The sequence below is a fragment of the Argentina anserina genome, chromosome 2 (genome assembly GCF_933775445.1).
Source record: "Argentina anserina chromosome 2, drPotAnse1.1, whole genome shotgun sequence".
In the NCBI taxonomy this organism is placed as follows: domain Eukaryota; kingdom Viridiplantae; phylum Streptophyta; class Magnoliopsida; order Rosales; family Rosaceae; genus Argentina; species Argentina anserina.
In genome coordinates, this window is record NC_065873.1 from 27,553,316 (window position 1) to 27,569,801 (window position 16,486).

Sequence of the window (16,486 nt, forward strand, 5' to 3'; positions counted from 1 at the left end):
AGTAACAGTAAGAAGTTACATCAGTGCGCTTCCGTCACGGGTCAATGAGGAGCGGCCCATAATCCAACCTCGAACCACGTGCCAGTAGATAGCGACACATCAGCTGATAACAATTCCGATCCGACGGCCCCGAATAAACTGGACGGCGGGTTATCAAAATAAGAAAATAACTTGGAGAAAAAGTAAAACAAAACACAAGCGTCACCTCCATAACCTGACACGTAAACAAGAATAGAGATTTCCCTATATAAAACGGAGCCCTGAAAAGGCATATTATAAACCGGGATTCGAAACCGTCTACAAAAATGAGCCCACATAGTTCTTCTTCTACTCTTTCTTCTGTTACTTCTCAAGCTAGTGATCGGAGGCTAAACGCTCTCGTGCGTCACCTCGCTGCTGGAGACTCGTCTCCGATGGACTCCATCTCCGCTTCCCCCACCGCCGCACGTGCCGATTCTGTCTTCGCTCATGTTGTTCAAGGTCCTGAGGATGCCATCCTTGGGGTAAACTATTCTCTTCCTCTCTCTCTCTCTCTCTCGGTAGTTTTACCTTTTGATTTAGTTTATCAGATGATCGGTTTTACTCTAGTAATTTTCAGTTAATCGTGCTCATTTTCGTTTCCGAGTGCTGTGTGTTGGTGTTTGATTGAGTTGAATCGCTAGAAATATTTACTGTTGTTGTTGTGGATCGGATCATTTACCGTCTTCGAGTTGGTGTTGATCGTGATACGCACGTCTTCTTCACGCAACTGAGTTTTGACATTCAGCTAGTACTTGATCGTGATGTGTAGGAATATTCTATTTTATGTGTTCTGATCTCTAATGGAGTTTTGTTTTTGATTTGAATAAAATGAACAGGTGACGGTTGCGTATAACAAGGATCAAAGCCCTAATAAGGTCAATTTGGGAGTCGGTGCTTATCGAACCGAGGTGAGTCTGCTGAATTTTAATTGCTTTTCCTAAGATTTGATTACAGTAGTGTTTGTACTGTTAGACTAAGTATGTGTTTTCTATTTTATAGTGCTGATATATGTTAATTCCTCACCGGTTATTTTTCCTGTAATATTTTGTTCTCATGATAGGAGGGAAAGCCACTCGTTTTGAATGTAGTGAGAAAAGCAGAACAGAAGCTCATTAATGACATGTAAGCTATGTTAATGTAATTAAAACAATGTCTGTCATTAGAATCATTACTTAGAGGAGTATGTTTGTTACTAGACCTGTGTGGTTACTTATAAACGAGTTGTTGAAATATTCAGGTCACGAGTTAAGGAGTATCTTCCTATTGTTGGACTGGCTGAGTTCAATAAATTGAGTGCTAGGCTGATTCTGGGTGCTGAATGGTAGGGCCTTGTTAATGTTTTATTGTTTTCCAGTCTCGCTTTTTCACTTGTTTAAGTTGGTTTCATGCATGGTACTTTCTTGATGCAGCCCTGCTGTCAATGAGAACCGGGTTACAACTGTCCAGTGTCTGTCAGGAACTGGGTCATTGAGGGTTGGAGGTGAATTTTTGGCAAGGCATTACCATGAAGTAAGTACTTTAATTGTTACCTCACTTCATGCCTACTCCATAAGTTTATGATTTCCCTTAAAAAAAAAGTTTATGATTTATTGAACTTGACCTTCTCCATTTTACTGCAGCGCACCATATATATACCCGCACCAACATGGGGGAACCACACAAAAGTTTTCACTCTGGCGGGTTTATCTGTGAAAACTTACCGGTATTATGATCCAGCAACACGTGGCCTCAATTTTAAAGGTTGAGGAAACTTGTTAATTGTTTGTATTTTCTGTATCATAGTGGAATTCCTTTCACGCTTGTCTGTTGTAATGTTTATGATTCTTCTGTCATTGTGTTTTGATATTTCTTTCCGGTGGTTAACAGGCCTCTTAGAAGATCTTAGTTCTGCCCCAGCTGGAGCAATCGTACTTCTTCATGCATGTGCTCATAACCCCACTGGTGTTGATCCAACCCTTGAGCAGTGGGAGCAGATCAGACAACTTATGAGATCAAGAGCTTTATTACCATTCTTTGACAGTGCTTACCAGGTATGTTGTTTATAAAGTTCCGATTCTTAGCACAATAATTTCGTTGTTTCTTGGTTTCTTATCACACTCTATGCACCTCTCTGTAGGGTTTTGCTAGTGGGAGCTTGGATGCGGATGCACAGTCTGTCCGTAGGTTTGCTGCTGATGGTGGGGAGTTGCTGGTAGCTCAAAGTTATGCAAAAAATATGGGTCTGTACGGGGAACGTGTTGGTGCCCTAAGCATTGTAAGACTTGCTTATTAACTTCCCCTTGGAGCTTATTATTTATGTAACTACAGTTGATAATCAAAAGAAACTAGTATCATGGTTTAGAGATTGCTACAAATAGAAGTGAATGTCAATTGTGCACGTTAATTCTATCGTGAGATACTAGCAGTATACATCTTGAGCTCTCTCCTGATTTGCTGTTGCACTTAAATATATAGGTTTTGAAGACTTCTGAGGTTGCGACCAAGGTTGAGAGTCAGCTGAAGCTTGTGATCAGGCCCATGTATTCAAACCCACCCATTCACGGTGCATCTATTGTAGCTACCATTCTCAAGGACAGGTAATCTTCGATTTTGGACTATATTTCTTTATTATGTATTTACTATAGAACTTTCTTATTAATTGATCTTCCCCTCCCTCTTTTTATCAACCTGAATAATATTGTTACCTTATATCTTATTTTGTGATTAGGGACCTGTTCAATGAGTGGACAATTGAATTGAAGGCAATGGCTGACCGAATTATCAGCATGCGACATCAACTATTTGACTCCTTGCGTGCCAAGGGTGAGTGTATTATACGTTTTATATGAATGACATAATTTGCTCCATAGATAGTTGAATTAGTAATGCAAAGAATAGGGAGAAAATGATCCAACTTACAAGATCTCCTCTTTTATATTCCAATTGAATGTTTTCAATGATCCATAGGTGCATTTGCCTTATCCACTTTCTTATTGTTTAGGCACCCCGGGTGACTGGAGTCACATCATCAAGCAGATTGGAATGTTCACCTTCACAGGATTGAATCCGGAGCAAGTAGCTTTTATGACTAAGGAGTACCATATATACATGACATCTGATGGGTAACCGCCTTTTTATGTTTGTTCTTAAGTGTTACACCGAGTGAAACAACTGTCCTTTGTTCCAAACCTTAAACCTGAAAACTAAACATTGCCTTAAACTTGAAGACCTTAAATGGAATTGATTCCACAAATAAAAATGTTTCTAAATTCTCTCTCATTTTACATAAAATTGCAGGAGGATTAGCATGGCTGGTCTGAGTTCCAGGACGGTCCCTCATCTTACAGAAGCGATACATGCAGCTGTTACTCGTTGTGCATGATTAAACATTTTGAAGGGAACAGTCTTGTACTCAACTTAAATATAAGACCCTCTGAATTGTTTTTTGTAATAATTGTTACCTCATCTAATGAGGTTAACTAGTGGTTTTGGGACATGGTTGGGAATTATAAGCATCTAGAGAAGCAGCATACCGTAGGGACTCTGCTCTACACCCATGTAATGTTTTAAACATTAATGATGTAAGTGAAGGTCTTTTTGTTCAAATAAATCTATGATACGTCTGTTAGAACAGCTTCCATTCAAAGATTGCTGTACTCAGTCGATCCAGCACGCTCAACATGAGGCGTAGTGAGGGCGCGTTAAGGAGAATTATGGTGCCTTCCTTGGGTACGTATGGGGAAAAACTTGCGTACAAACTAGTATGTACGCGTGTGTACAAATTCTCATTTATTTGCACATTTTGGGAATATAAATACATGATTTTAAACGTTTAAGTTATTAATAAAAATCGTTATCAACATAAATAAAAATCATTTGTTTTGTCGATTGCATCAAACAAATGAACGGTTATGGTGAAAGTTAGTAGTCTTATGATCAACCGTCAATTTGTTTGATGCAATCGACTATGAAGACGATTTTTGTTTATATTGATCTTTTACAGAAATGATTTTTAGTAATAATTTTAAACGGTTAAAATTATATATTTATATTCTCAAAGTGTTTAAATAAATTAGAGTTTAAACGCACGTGCACATACTAGTTTGTTCGGTTTGTTCCCATCGTCATGGTTCTTGAGGTTACTATCCTTTCAATTGTATTACGAAACGCTGTATTATTCTTGCTTTGAGGCTTTGAGCATTGCAAGTCTGGGGCTAAGAGCCCGATGCTTATATCTTTTAATATTTAATTCCTTATAATTGGAGCAACTGCAACTAAACGAGTTGTGAAATTCGCCAGTGGATCAGAACAGAAAGTGCACGAACAAATATTCAAATTCTTTTAGTGAATCAATTGAATTGAATTCGGCAACTGTATGAACATTAAGAATAATAAAATTTACATACAATATATATATATATGGTTGCAAGAACTAGAATTGAATGGCTGCAACCTAGTTGGCTTCCAATGGCTGCAACCTTGTTGGCTTCCAAGAGCTTATTACCTGCATCCCTTCAACAAATAGCTCGATGGACTTGAGAAGCCTATAGTATTCGAAAGTTTTCCGCTTTCCTTGCCCTTCCCGGGTGTTCCACACTCGCTGAAGTCAAGGGTGCGACATTCCACCTGCATCAACAATAGATACTCATATAGATAAAGCACATAGCTGCATTGATATGAAACCAGTGGAGTAAGCTTTCTGAGTGTAAACTCAAGAGACAAATTATACAGGTTCAAGGATTAAGATTGCTTGACTCAATTTCCAAGGAGAAACATTAACCAACAGCAGCAGGGTTAAATTTTTGTAGTAATTATCTCAAATTTAAGTAATATTTAACACTGGCAGAATAATCATACCATAACATTTGGAGCGGAAAGGGAACTACTTCCCAGCTGATCTGGTGGTGCAAGATTTTTATCCAAGTCCACAATGCCAAGGTCTTTCCGTCTTTCCTTCAACAATGATTCAGGAGTATCATTTCCCAAAACTTCCTGAGCATCGGCATATGCAGAAGCAGTATGCTCGCTTATCTGTTTCATTAACCCTATGGCATCATAACTTCGATCTCCCGGGCTCATAAAGAATTCTATATCCTGCAGAGACATCTCACATATTAGTAAACATGCACCCATCACATCAAGTAAGGAGATAATTGTCTGCTGGAATTTGTGCTACCTCAATCGTTATGTCTGTATCAACCCTTGGACCAGGAAGAAAAGAGTTGATAAACCAGGGGGATTTCCATGCCGAAGGAGATTTCCAAGCTGATGGGGATTTCCATGCTGAAGGGGAATCGATACTTCTTTTAAGTGGTGTAACGCCGAATCTAGAGAAATGAACAGCATCATAAGCAACCTGTCAGATATGGAAAGTAATTCTAGCACTACATGAATCAATACTGACTTCAATCTTTAGACATGCCATATAACAGTATCAGAAACATCACACTGTAAGTTATTAAGGTATGCAAGTCTCAGTTGGAGAATTGACTATTCCCTATGAGATGCCCCAAGGAATAGACAGATGGAGCAATTCCCACAGACCACACTTTCAGCAGTTACAAAGAGAAAAGTTCACTTACATTGTTTCAGTACTAGCACCATTCCCGGGATTATCACTAGTTGTCTCCAGGGGGGCTGCACATAAATCGGATTGTGTGCGTGACTGTGAAACCAAATAACTTTCTCGCTTCTTCACTGTTATAGTTGGGGTAATAACAGAGGCACCTTGTTTGGCAGAAAAAGATTTACAATGCTGTACTTTTGGAGTTCTATCACTCAAGCTCAGGGATTTCTCAGCTTTACCAGGAGCTTGATTAGGAGAATACAATAGCATATCATTTGTGTTTTGTTCCAAAAGAACCCCAGAAGAATGTTGCGCCTGGAAAGAAAAGAGGCACCACCAAATGAAAAATTAATGTTACCTACATATACTGACTGTCTACCAACATAATTATGTTCACTATAAACTCAGGGATGACCTAATTCGGTTCTCTGATACAGTGAAAGATTCAAAAAGGTGATACATGAAATGAAGAAACTCACATCATGGGAAGAGGGGACTGCAGTAGCCTTTGTTGTGCCATCAACATCAGCATTTCCATGCTTCATCTTTTTTGGTGATTCACTGTCATCAAATACTTTTTGTGCCATTTCATCAGCAGATATTGCAGCAGTATCAATGCCTTCTTCTATTCTGGTTTCACACATTTCCATATTCTCTTTGTCTTCTTCATGCACATCAGATGTCATGTGCTGATTTGAAGATGGAGAAGGCGATGGTGCCTCCTGTGTCTCACTGGCTTCAAACATTACCTCTAAACGTGAAAAATCTCTGGCCAGACTGGAGGTCACATCAGTTCCAAGCTTTTTATCAATCCTTCTATCTGATAATGGCGACAATGGAGACAACAGGTCACGGTGGCGTTTCTTCAAAATGGATGGTGTGCCTGTAAATGTTCTAGCAGCACTTTTCAGAACAGCATCAGGGCTACCGTCGCGAGAAGGTGAATCCCACAACCTAAATGGAGTGAGACAATTCATAGAGGACATCATCAGCTGACGAATTCCAAGGGGACTATATTCTTGGTGCATGTCATTTCCTGATTGTACAAGATCACAACTTAAAAATGGAACATCCAAACTCGGAAAGCGAGGAGGTTCGTAACATAGAGCTCTGTCGTCCTGCTGCTCTGTGTGCGCGTCTGATCTCACATCCATAGCAGGAGAAGTTTGTGTGTCCAATGCCGAATCAAATGTATTTACAGGGACTAAATTTGAAGAATCATCAACCAAATCAGATTGCTCTTCCATTCTTTTCTTATTTCCATCAACATTGCTGGGAGATGTGGCAGTGTCATTAGTGTAGACCAACGCATCCTCTGAATGTGTGATATAATCATGTTCTTGAACACTGAGTAAATGATTAGGCTCTACAGCAAACATCAGTGGACCATCATGAGCTGAAACTGGTTGAGAGCATGAAGTTCCAACTACATCCGAGTTCAAAGCACAATAAAGTTGAGAAGGTCTAATGGTTTCAGACATTTGGAGGTTTGACGATTCTAAAAGTAATGAATCTGCACATGTAATCAAATCAACCAAGCTTGTCCCATTTGGAAGCTCTCTAGAGAAACAATATCCCTGATTCATTGCCTCAGAAAACAAAGTCCTGCAACATTCATCGTCGGATATCAACATCCGCTCTGATTTTACCGAACCATCAGCCATATTCCCCATGGAAATAGAACCACATATCCCAGTTTGAAATGGAAAGTTCATCACATCATGGATCTCATTAGAACTCATACAATGGGTTTGCATCCCAGATGCCTCGTGGCCTGATTCTTGTGATGAAATATTAGTGAACTCCTGCATATTAAGCTGGAAATCCACACTCATCAACTCTCCAGCATCATGTGAAAAACTCTGCTCTATAAATTTGGAAGAGCTAACAATTTCAGGAGGTATTTCTGGGATGGAAAAATTGGCATCCCCCATAGACGGGTAATATGGTTCTGAACAGGACGCTGGACTGGAGCTCGGGTCATTTCCTAATCGGGATACTTCACGGATATGCGAACGATCTCTCTTATGTAATACCACATTGACCATTTCTGTTCCAGACTGAAAGCAACCAGCTAGGTTTGAATCTTGGCTGCATTCAGACATTTCTTCTCCTTCAGCACCTCTAGGAGTACTATCATCTCCACTGGTCTGCACTCTTGAACAAGATGAGATTATGGGTTGGTTTTGATGTCCAACATGAGGCATTCCTTCCAAGTCTGGTAGTAAACCCGACTTCAAGTAAGAATCCAACTTCTTTTTCACAGAACTGTTCCAGTGATTTTTTATAGCGTTGTCCGTTCTGTCAACCATACAAACATTAATTATAGCTGATTCTATTGCAACATGATGGAAGAACATCCTGTTCTCATACTCTAGTTAAAGTAAAAGGTGCACACTCCCATTTAGAAAAGGGGATATCAAATTATTTCAAACTTATGTAGAATATCTGATGACAGGCATACCTTCCTGGCAAGAATTTTGTTAGTTCTGCCCATTTGTTCCCATAAATTTGATGAGCGCGAATCAGAGCCAACTCTTCTTCCTGTGTCCATGCTTCTTTGTTTATGCCAGGATTAAGATGATTATGCCACCTAAGGTAAAGAAATAATCAGTATAAATAATCATTACAATAGCTACTCCACTAAATGGTTAACATGGTGCATCTGATCCTGGTTGTCTTCAAAAACAAATAAGTATTTATTGAATGACATTATCTATACATGGTTCTTGTATCATACCTTTCCCTGCATTGCTTACCAATACGTCCAGGTAAATGCTGTGCGATAGTGGACCACTTTTTTGGGCCATACTTTTTCACCAATTCAGTGATAACTTCATCCTCCTAATCATGTTCCAAAAAAAGTAAGGGAACAACCGTATATCAAAAGATGAGGATTCATATGATTGAACAAATAATACCAACAATAGAAACGCAACGAGGATATTGACACACAGAAAAAAAATTAAATAGTGTGGATCACCAACCTCTTTAGACCATGGACCCTTGACCAACTCAGGATTCAAAACTTTCTGCCACCTATGCAGGCATTGCACATCAGTCCGTTCCTTGAAACACTCCGCTACAAATAGCAAGAACGCAGCATTGACAATTACACAATGTCCAATGTACAAGGCATAATGAAAGTAAAGAGTAGCATTACGGTTGGGTCACATTATATATATGTGTGTGTGTGTACAGAGAGAGAGATGACATTCTGATACCTATTTTCTTCCAATTCTTTCCCTTAAAACTCTGAACTGCCCTCCGCAATATCTCATCCTGAAATATAAGAAATCATCGTATTAACTTCATGAAAATGATTAAAGAAAAAGAGGTACACCAAACAAGTCAGCAAAAGAAAAGAAATCCATATTCTAAAATAGATTACAAGGGGTATACCGGTACACTATGTACAAGCATGTAAGACTACAAGCATACAAGTATGAGGTATCAGTGATTTACCTCTTCAGGTGTCCATTGTCCTTTTGTAGAACGCCTCGTAGGCCCAGTAGACCTCCTACAGTGATGTTCAATAACGTTAGAAGATTGAGCATTACTATTGACTGATCTTCTGCATTGATACAAATTAATATGAACTACGACCTCCAAGATTATATCTCAATAATTTTTAGACTTTAAGGGTCACAGAACTATAGCAGTTATCCCCTTTTCACTAGACGAACCTTACCAAATAAGTTGACAAGAATAAGCATATAATAGATTTCCAAACTAGAGCTGACATGAGTGACATCTAAAGACCAAGAATGAATAACGTCGAGTGGACTTACCCGTGAACAGGCCGAGCTCTCGGAAGACTGTCACCACCAGGCCCTTCTGGAGTAGGAGTAGAAATTTTTTTGTCACTTCCCATAGTTATGCAACAGGCAGTTAAAGCTACATACGCCGATCCCTAATCGACAACTTCCTCCACTACTTGTACTCCAAATCATACTAGTCCCCCTATGATATGGCAGGACCAACCCCTTCGCACATCAAATCCACAAGCTGAACCAAAAGAATCGATAAAGACAAAACTTCAGATACATAATGCTCAATCTCGACAACAAATGCGGTTATTGAATCGAATCAGACATCCTGAAGTCAACAATTGAAGAATCTCAGCTAATCAAAGTTATCACAAGCATACAAAAACACATCCCAAACACCAAATTCACCAATCTCAAACTGATCAAAATTCAAACTTGAGACCGCGATTCATTAGGTTCAAATCAAAAGAATCAAATCGAATCAAACTCAAAACTCAAATCCAATCCAAATCAACAAAACAACATTACACGATCGAAACTCCAGAACCGAAAAAAAAAATTAATTTTTTTTTAGAAATGCAACTCTCAGATACCAAGCTCGGGACCGCGAAAGCTTCTCTTATCTATTGAATTGAAGAAATGTTAAGATCAAATTCAAAAATTGATTCAAATCGAAAACCCTAAGTTACTGACCGAACTGAGCTGCGAGGAGCGAAGTGGAGAGCATCAAAGAATAGAGAAAGGCCAACTATTCGATCGAAACGGTGCGTTTGAATCCGAAATAAGAGAGGGAGAGGGAGAGAGAGGGAGAGAGAGAGAGAGAGATCTGGTCACAGAGAAACAGTGAAGATTTAAAAAGAGAGAGAGGAGAGTGAAACGGTCCGGAGCTCTCTCTCTCTCTCTTCTATTCAAAATTGAAGGGGCGGACTTTGGACCTCCTTGAGTTTCAAACCCTTCTCTACCAGAGGTTAAACGTCGAGCAGGTTCCAGGATTGGACGGTGGAGATTTAATAGGGAGGATGAGTTATACCTACTTTGCCGTCTATTTTTTAAAAAGTTCAACGGACAATTTCCTTTTTTTCTTTTTTTTTTCTTCTAGTTTTTGTTTTGTTAAGGGCCAATAATTAGGAATTTGAAATTCTGAACTGTAGCACCGGATTTTCCACCACGTTGACCGCGTCTTTATATAGACGGGTCACTCGTATTTAAATGTGTATTTGTTGGATAATATTTCCAAATTTAATTACAGGGATTAATGCAAAATCTAAGAGTAATGCATTTATTAGAGGGAGATATGAGAGACAGTATTGTTGGATTCCGACACGCACAGATAGATATTAATCATATTAATAACATATCATCACCTGCCAGAATAAATTTTTGCTCCTTATTCGTTATAAATCACTAGTGACATGAAACTATAGAATTCGAAAATTCCCACACTTGGCACAAACATTTTGCAAAATTGTGAAATATTGAAGGAAAAGATCATGAAAAATGAGGGAGAAAGGGCAAAAGCTTGATATAGATTATTTGTTAAGGTCACACTAATAGCAAATGGAATACATTATTGTTCACATATTATTTAAAAAAATGCAACTTATAGGCTTATAGCTAAGAAACACTAGGCCATCATTTTCGCCTGGAATCCGGTATTGCACAAAATTGATTCCAGATACAGGTTAATTCATGGAACTCAAAACTTCCGGTGTTTGTTTGGGCGACCTCCGTTGTTGTCATCCCTTGAACGGCCATGTTTGTAGCCACCCCTATGGTGTCTGCCTCCCCTGTAAGCACAAAATGACGGTCATCAACAAAGAACCGATACATATAGGTCTGAAAATCACTACAATACAATGAATAATACAAACCTTCCACGATTGCCACCCTTGCTTTCACGGAATTTTTCTTGACTACTGCGGAAATTCTTCCAGTACTCCTTCTCAGCCTCACCTGAAAGCATAATAGGCAGTACGTCATTCATTAATAAGAGAAAAACAAGTGCTCGTGCAATATTTACAGACAAAAGGTAATTTATAGAAATAAGGAGGCGACTATGGCTTCCTTACCACTGACTGGTTCCAAAATAGCAATGAAGTTTTTCACAACAAGACCTCCCAGCTCAGTAAGGACTGCAGCAGTACGTGCTTTATGAGCTGCTTCGGGTTCTTCAAACCTAACGAATCCTGATACTTCTCCAATCTTGAAGTCAATGTACTTCACATGACAAGAACAAGGGTAAAAGGTCAGAACGACACAAGAAATCAACAACACCAATCCAGCATTTGTATGGTAATTTCATTTCATTCAAGTGTACAGGTAGAAAGAAGATGATTAGTAGTGCTTTTACAAAGAAATAATAGTACCTACTTAGAAACAAGATGCACACAGAAAATATTCTTGAGCTAACAAAGAAATATCAATAACTACTTCAAAACAAGAGGCACAGAAAAAATCACAGCTAAAATGCAGAAAATATTGTTGTGGTACCTTCACGGTGCCAAATTTTCCAAAGAGAATCTTCAAATCCTCGCGCATAACAACGTCCATATTATCTTTGTAAGTTTCTACAGCATTGAGTTTTTCTTCCTTTTCTCCAGCCTTTCCTCCTTCAACAGGCTTTTCATCATCTTCAGTTTTCTTTTCTTCTTCATCCAAACTACTTTTCTCATCAACATTTTCCTTGTTATCCTTCTCAGCATTCTCCGTGTTAATATCTCCCATCTCCTTTTTTGTTTCTTCAGGAAAACCGTTCTTCTCAGCAGAATCTTTATCTGATGAGCTCTTTAGAGTAAATGCAACAATCAAGCCTTTAGGGTAGCTGCAATGATCCAGAGTGGAGTTAAGCATTTAAAACCCGTAAAAGGGAAAAGTGAAAAAGAGATAAGATAGCATTGTCTACTTACTCATCCTCTTGGTTTGTGTTATTCTTGCGATTTGAACCTTTAAGAGGTCGAGTCTTCTCATATTCCTCCGTCTCTTTTGCTCTTTCAGCGTCAAATTCCTTCCTGTATCAGAAAACTCATCATTAGAAATCAAAGTAACCAACAAACAATACATTCAGACACTCAGATGCCAATAATATTCTCTTAAGAATAATACGGGTAAAATGATACTATACATATTGTTTGTTTTTATTTATGTTCTGAACTGAGTAAGGAAAACTTACTTAGGTTTTAGTTCCAACTGAACACCTCCAAAGTTCAAAGTTTCGGTCAGAATCTTATTGGCGTCTTCCTCTGTCGAAAACTCAACCAAAGCAGTCCCACAGAACAACTTCTTATCCGCAACATGACGAGGCAGCCTCACGCTGTTAACCTGAAACCAATTGACAGCAATTACAATTTACAACAATCATTTAGTTCAGCATTGTTCAATGACGCTTGCATTCGGTAAACCACAATCATCAAAGAACAAAGCATGTACTGCAAAAAACGACAGTCAACACAGTACTACCTTGCCAAATTGTCCAAAAAAGGCTTCGACATCCTCAAGCTTCACATCAAACTCAAGCGGTGCGGCAGCTACTGTTCTAATGTCTACTTGCTCAATAACCTCCTCCGGCTTCAGAATCTCGGTAGCCCTACCGACTTTTTGCCCTGAAACAAACAATGTACCCAAACACTCAGTAGTTTTAATCAAAATACGCTTCAATTTTCACTATTTTTAACTATTTACTCCAAATAACAAACTCACCGTCTTCGGAAACCTTGATAGTGGTGGATTGTTTAAGAGTCTCGGCAACAGCTTTAACGGTATCTTCAGGGACAGCGTCGGCCTTCACATCGCCCAAATTGAGATGACCTCTCATCCTCGCAAACGAGCACACCAACGCCATGCTTATCATCCCATCCTCGCTTTCGCTTATCGTTTTCTTCAGGAAATCGTCTCTCGGAAGATTGCTATCGCTGAAGTAAAACTCAACCTACAAATAACAATCTCACACTTCAGCTCAAATTTTGAAGAAATAACCAAATCGATCGATATCATAGTGAATTCGTATGAAATAGAATTCGAATTTCAAACCTGGCGAAGAACTTTCTTGGCGGTTTCTTCGCTGAGGGAAGCCATGGTTGTACTGAAGCGACTGTGAGAGAAAGAGGATTACGAGTTTCTAGGGTTTTAGGAGGAAGAGTGGGATATTTTTGAGGTTTTGGGCATCTAATTGGTGACTTGCTTTAAATAGTGAAGTTTAATGAGCGAGGCCAATTGGGCCGGGTTAAGTTGAACCCGTACAGTGCGTCACGTCTGACTATAGTGGTGGGACCCACGGGTTAAGTACTTGCTGACCGGGATTTACTGCGTATCTCTGTATTCAATTTTCTTATGATCGAAATGGTCAATACCATTCTAAAAAAAAAAAAAAATTGTTTGTCTTTACAGTTTAGTGGGGGATCAACAACGAGAGAAATTCGAGTTGGTCTCGTTTTTCTTATCTTTGATCAACGACCAAATAAAGTATGGTTTCTTGGGTTACTTAGTCATTGAAGCTCAAAACAAAACTTTTTCTATTAGATGAAATTGTTTCAGTTTGAACATATTTGTATGAGGGGTGAAACTCTTGAATTTCTGTAGTCTGCTCAGTGGTTATTGAATTTGTACTCTTATTAATGTATGCGCTTCTTTGCTTGCATAGTTGCATTTTCTTGGGGTGGAATTGGGTGCTTCTGCAATTTGTAGTTTGTGCTTATGTTTGATGCGGTCTCACTGCTATAAGTAGATTTACTCTTTAAGCTTATTATTGGATAATGTGATATTATTCAATTTTGAGTGAGCATTTTCACTGTCGTGATTTGGTTTGATTCAGAGTTGAAGGCCAACAACAATGTCAGGTCGTTGGTTAACTATTTGTGATCTTAGTTTGTAGTTAATTAAGCTATGTTGGGATGAGATATTTGTTTGGTTTGTATTTTGTTGATTGCAGCCCCTACAACCAAGAGTATCGATCGTGCTACCGTTACGAAAAAAGAGCTATTCACTTGGATTATGCCATCATGGAGTTACTAGATTGTGTAATTTAATTTGGATTTCACTTTGAGACTTTGGGTATTTGTGTTAAATTATGGATTTTGTAGAACTTAGAACTAGTATGAGTAGCAAACACGCATTCTTTTACTTTTAGTCCAGTTTTTTTTTCAAAAATGAAAAAATCGAATTGAACCGAATCAAATCGGTCAGTTTAGTTTTTAATTTAACATGTTAAGAAATCGTGAACTGAACCGAACCGAACTGAATCGAGGTAAAACTTCAGTTTAGTTTACAGTTTTGGTTCAAAATCGAACCGTTTGAACCGAATTCTACCCCTAATAGAGACGATAAGATCTTTGAACTATTTTTATTTTCGATATGTGTATATAGAAAGTTTGGTGTTTTCTCGTGATAGAGAGATTAAGCAAATTTTGTAATTGGAAGACATCATTGATATGTAAAAATCATCTTAGCATGAATGAAAATCAACGAAACTATTAAAGTGAAGTTATCAATTTTGTTTTTACAAAATCTATAAACCTTTTTATGTAGATTTGAAATCTACAAAAACTTCATGATTTTCTATCTATATATTGACATACTCGTCATTTACTTCCAGATCGTTCCTTAATTTAAAAAACTTTTTGTAGAGTAGCTGTCCTCTAGGGTACAGTACTTGTTTCTACAGAACTACAGAAGAGAAATGTTAATTATTTCCCTTCACTAAATGGTTGTTTGTTTTAGTTCTTCTTCCTTGGAAGGAAATGCGGATGCTATTCTTCTACCCAGTATTTCATTTCTTATCCAATTTTCCATTGAGGGCATCAATTTGTCAATTGAGTTTCGTTGTCCTCAATCCAGCATTGCCAAAAATACCACCAGTATTATAGTTTAGTCATTAAAGTCAACCTTATATCCTCAAATCCAGAAACCAGAATCATGGCATCATCGTCCTTACTCGAAAGTAACCCAAACATGTATTCAAGCTAAACAAACATACCCATACCAGAATTTTATGGGTTTCATCCCCATGAGATGGGACGGAAGAAGAAGGAAGATAAATATCCATTTATTTTCCCTAATTTACCGCCATGGTAGACGATAAAATTCGAGCGCGTATTCAGGATTTTGTTATCTCCTTCCAGTCTATATGAGACTCTTTTTTTCTTTTTTTTTATATGAATTCTATATGTGAATCAAATTCATTATTCCATAACCTTTAGCTAGGTTGATGATTTACAAATAAACAACCCACAACAGAGGCACTGCTCACATGAGCAGAATCAGCAGATGAAAATGACTAAATATGACAGTTTTTTTTTTTTTTAAATCAAAACATAGAGACGATAAGATCTTTGAAAACACATCATCACCAGTTTCTTCAGAAAAATTTAAAAAAAAACATCAGAAATTAGTATTCGGTTTCTGTTATTTGATTTTCTATGTTATTATGGTTTCTGGCCAACAATTATATAAGTGATTTGGGCCAATCTTTGGAAGTGCATCCTTGAATTAATAAATTCTTAGAGTAACTAAGTGAACTTCGAGTACATTATTAGCATTTTATGTTCTCTCTGGTGCACTGGTAAAACTGCTGATTTGAAATCGAGTCTTGTAGTTAGCTTTCTTATGCACTACTCCTCTCACCTGCCAACATCAATAATTTCCTAGCACATATTTGGCGTAGTCACCAGTGAAATGATTTCTTCCAGGATCTCTTCGTATATTATGTACAATAGAGTGATATGCATTGATACGGTCACTTTGTCTATCTAAATACTTGGGTCTTTAGCTGTAGAGGGTGAGTGGGTGTATATTATCTGATGATATTATCATGCAGGTATTTTAAAAACAACAATTTTTATGTATAAACTTGGTGGTATCGTCCTTCAATGCTTCATTCACCCACATGTGATAATTTGATTATTCAGTGCATGTCTTCTCTTTGAGGACTGATGAATAATATTTGTCTCTTTGACAGATAAAGGGATCTCTTAAAGATAATGGATATGCTGCTAATATCAATCAGAAATTGGTGATGCTACAAAAGGTGACCTTTTTTTTTCCTCAGAACTTTAATCTTCTAAGTTTTTCCTCTTAGCAGATTCTTAATACAGATCCAGTTTTTGAAGCTCTTGGTAAACTAGGATAAATGAACTCTGTAAAAACCATGAATCAGACA

The 16,486-nt window shown here is 38.1% G+C and overlaps 3 protein-coding genes across 3 annotated transcripts; 1 reads left to right on the forward strand and 2 right to left on the reverse strand.

Annotated features, from left to right (window-relative positions):
* The first annotated feature begins 295 nt into the window (after nt 1-295).
* Nucleotides 296-3,543, forward strand: LOC126805515 (aspartate aminotransferase, cytoplasmic). Its single transcript, XM_050532292.1, has 12 exons — nt 296-503; nt 858-929; nt 1,082-1,143; nt 1,259-1,342; nt 1,431-1,530; nt 1,641-1,761; nt 1,888-2,051; nt 2,138-2,275; nt 2,476-2,597; nt 2,729-2,823; nt 3,002-3,122; nt 3,298-3,543. The coding sequence occupies exons 1-12, from the start codon at nt 306-308 to the stop codon at nt 3,380-3,382; spliced, it is 1,362 nt and encodes a 453-aa protein (XP_050388249.1). The 5' UTR covers nt 296-305; the 3' UTR covers nt 3,383-3,543.
* Nucleotides 3,544-4,478: 935 nt separating this feature from the next.
* Nucleotides 4,479-10,179, reverse strand: LOC126805517 (transcription factor MYB3R-1-like). Its single transcript, XM_050532293.1, has 12 exons — nt 10,030-10,179; nt 9,358-9,574; nt 9,032-9,086; nt 8,791-8,848; nt 8,554-8,648; nt 8,307-8,410; nt 8,031-8,159; nt 6,046-7,867; nt 5,583-5,881; nt 5,177-5,327; nt 4,858-5,094; nt 4,479-4,626 (listed from the first exon to the last, which is right to left on the reverse strand). Exons 2-12 carry the CDS (start codon nt 9,438-9,440, stop codon nt 4,501-4,503), a joined length of 3,159 nt encoding a protein of 1,052 aa, XP_050388250.1. The 5' UTR covers nt 9,441-9,574; nt 10,030-10,179; the 3' UTR covers nt 4,479-4,500.
* A 655-nt stretch (nt 10,180-10,834) lies between these two features.
* LOC126783111 (la protein 1) lies at nt 10,835-13,484 on the reverse strand. The gene is made up of 9 exons (XM_050508514.1): nt 13,363-13,484; nt 13,033-13,261; nt 12,793-12,935; nt 12,506-12,654; nt 12,243-12,344; nt 11,827-12,157; nt 11,406-11,553; nt 11,208-11,289; nt 10,835-11,123 (listed from the first exon to the last, which is right to left on the reverse strand). Exons 1-9 carry the CDS (start codon nt 13,405-13,407, stop codon nt 11,033-11,035), a joined length of 1,320 nt encoding a protein of 439 aa, XP_050364471.1. The 5' UTR covers nt 13,408-13,484; the 3' UTR covers nt 10,835-11,032.
* Between the last annotated feature and the right edge of the window lie 3,002 nt (nt 13,485-16,486).

Bases quoted from the DNA above. Each gene is read 5' to 3' on its own strand.
- LOC126805515 (XM_050532292.1), top strand. From the start codon at position 306: ATGAGCCCACATAGTTCTTCTTCTACTCTTTCTTCTGTTACTTCTCAA. The intron at 1,343-1,430 runs GTAGGGCCTTGT...TTCTTGATGCAG, and splicing joins CTGATTCTGGGTGCTGAATG to CCCTGCTGTCAATGAGAACC. The intron at 3,123-3,297 runs GTAACCGCCTTT...ATAAAATTGCAG, and splicing joins ATATACATGACATCTGATGG to GAGGATTAGCATGGCTGGTC.
- LOC126805517 (XM_050532293.1), bottom strand. From the start codon at position 9,440: ATGGGAAGTGACAAAAAAATTTCTACTCCTACTCCAGAAGGGCCTGGT. The intron at 7,868-8,030 runs GTATGCCTGTCA...TATGGTTGACAG, and splicing joins ACAAAATTCTTGCCAGGAAG to AACGGACAACGCTATAAAAA. The intron at 5,882-6,045 runs GTGAGTTTCTTC...TTTTCTTTCCAG, and splicing joins CAGTCCCCTCTTCCCATGAT to GCGCAACATTCTTCTGGGGT.
- LOC126783111 (XM_050508514.1), bottom strand. From the start codon at position 13,407: ATGGCTTCCCTCAGCGAAGAAACCGCCAAGAAAGTTCTTCGCCAG. The intron at 11,554-11,826 runs GTACCACAACAA...TGTCATGTGAAG, and splicing joins GAAAATTTGGCACCGTGAAG to TACATTGACTTCAAGATTGG. The intron at 11,124-11,207 runs GTTTGTATTATT...TTGTGCTTACAG, and splicing joins AAGGGTGGCAATCGTGGAAG to GGGAGGCAGACACCATAGGG.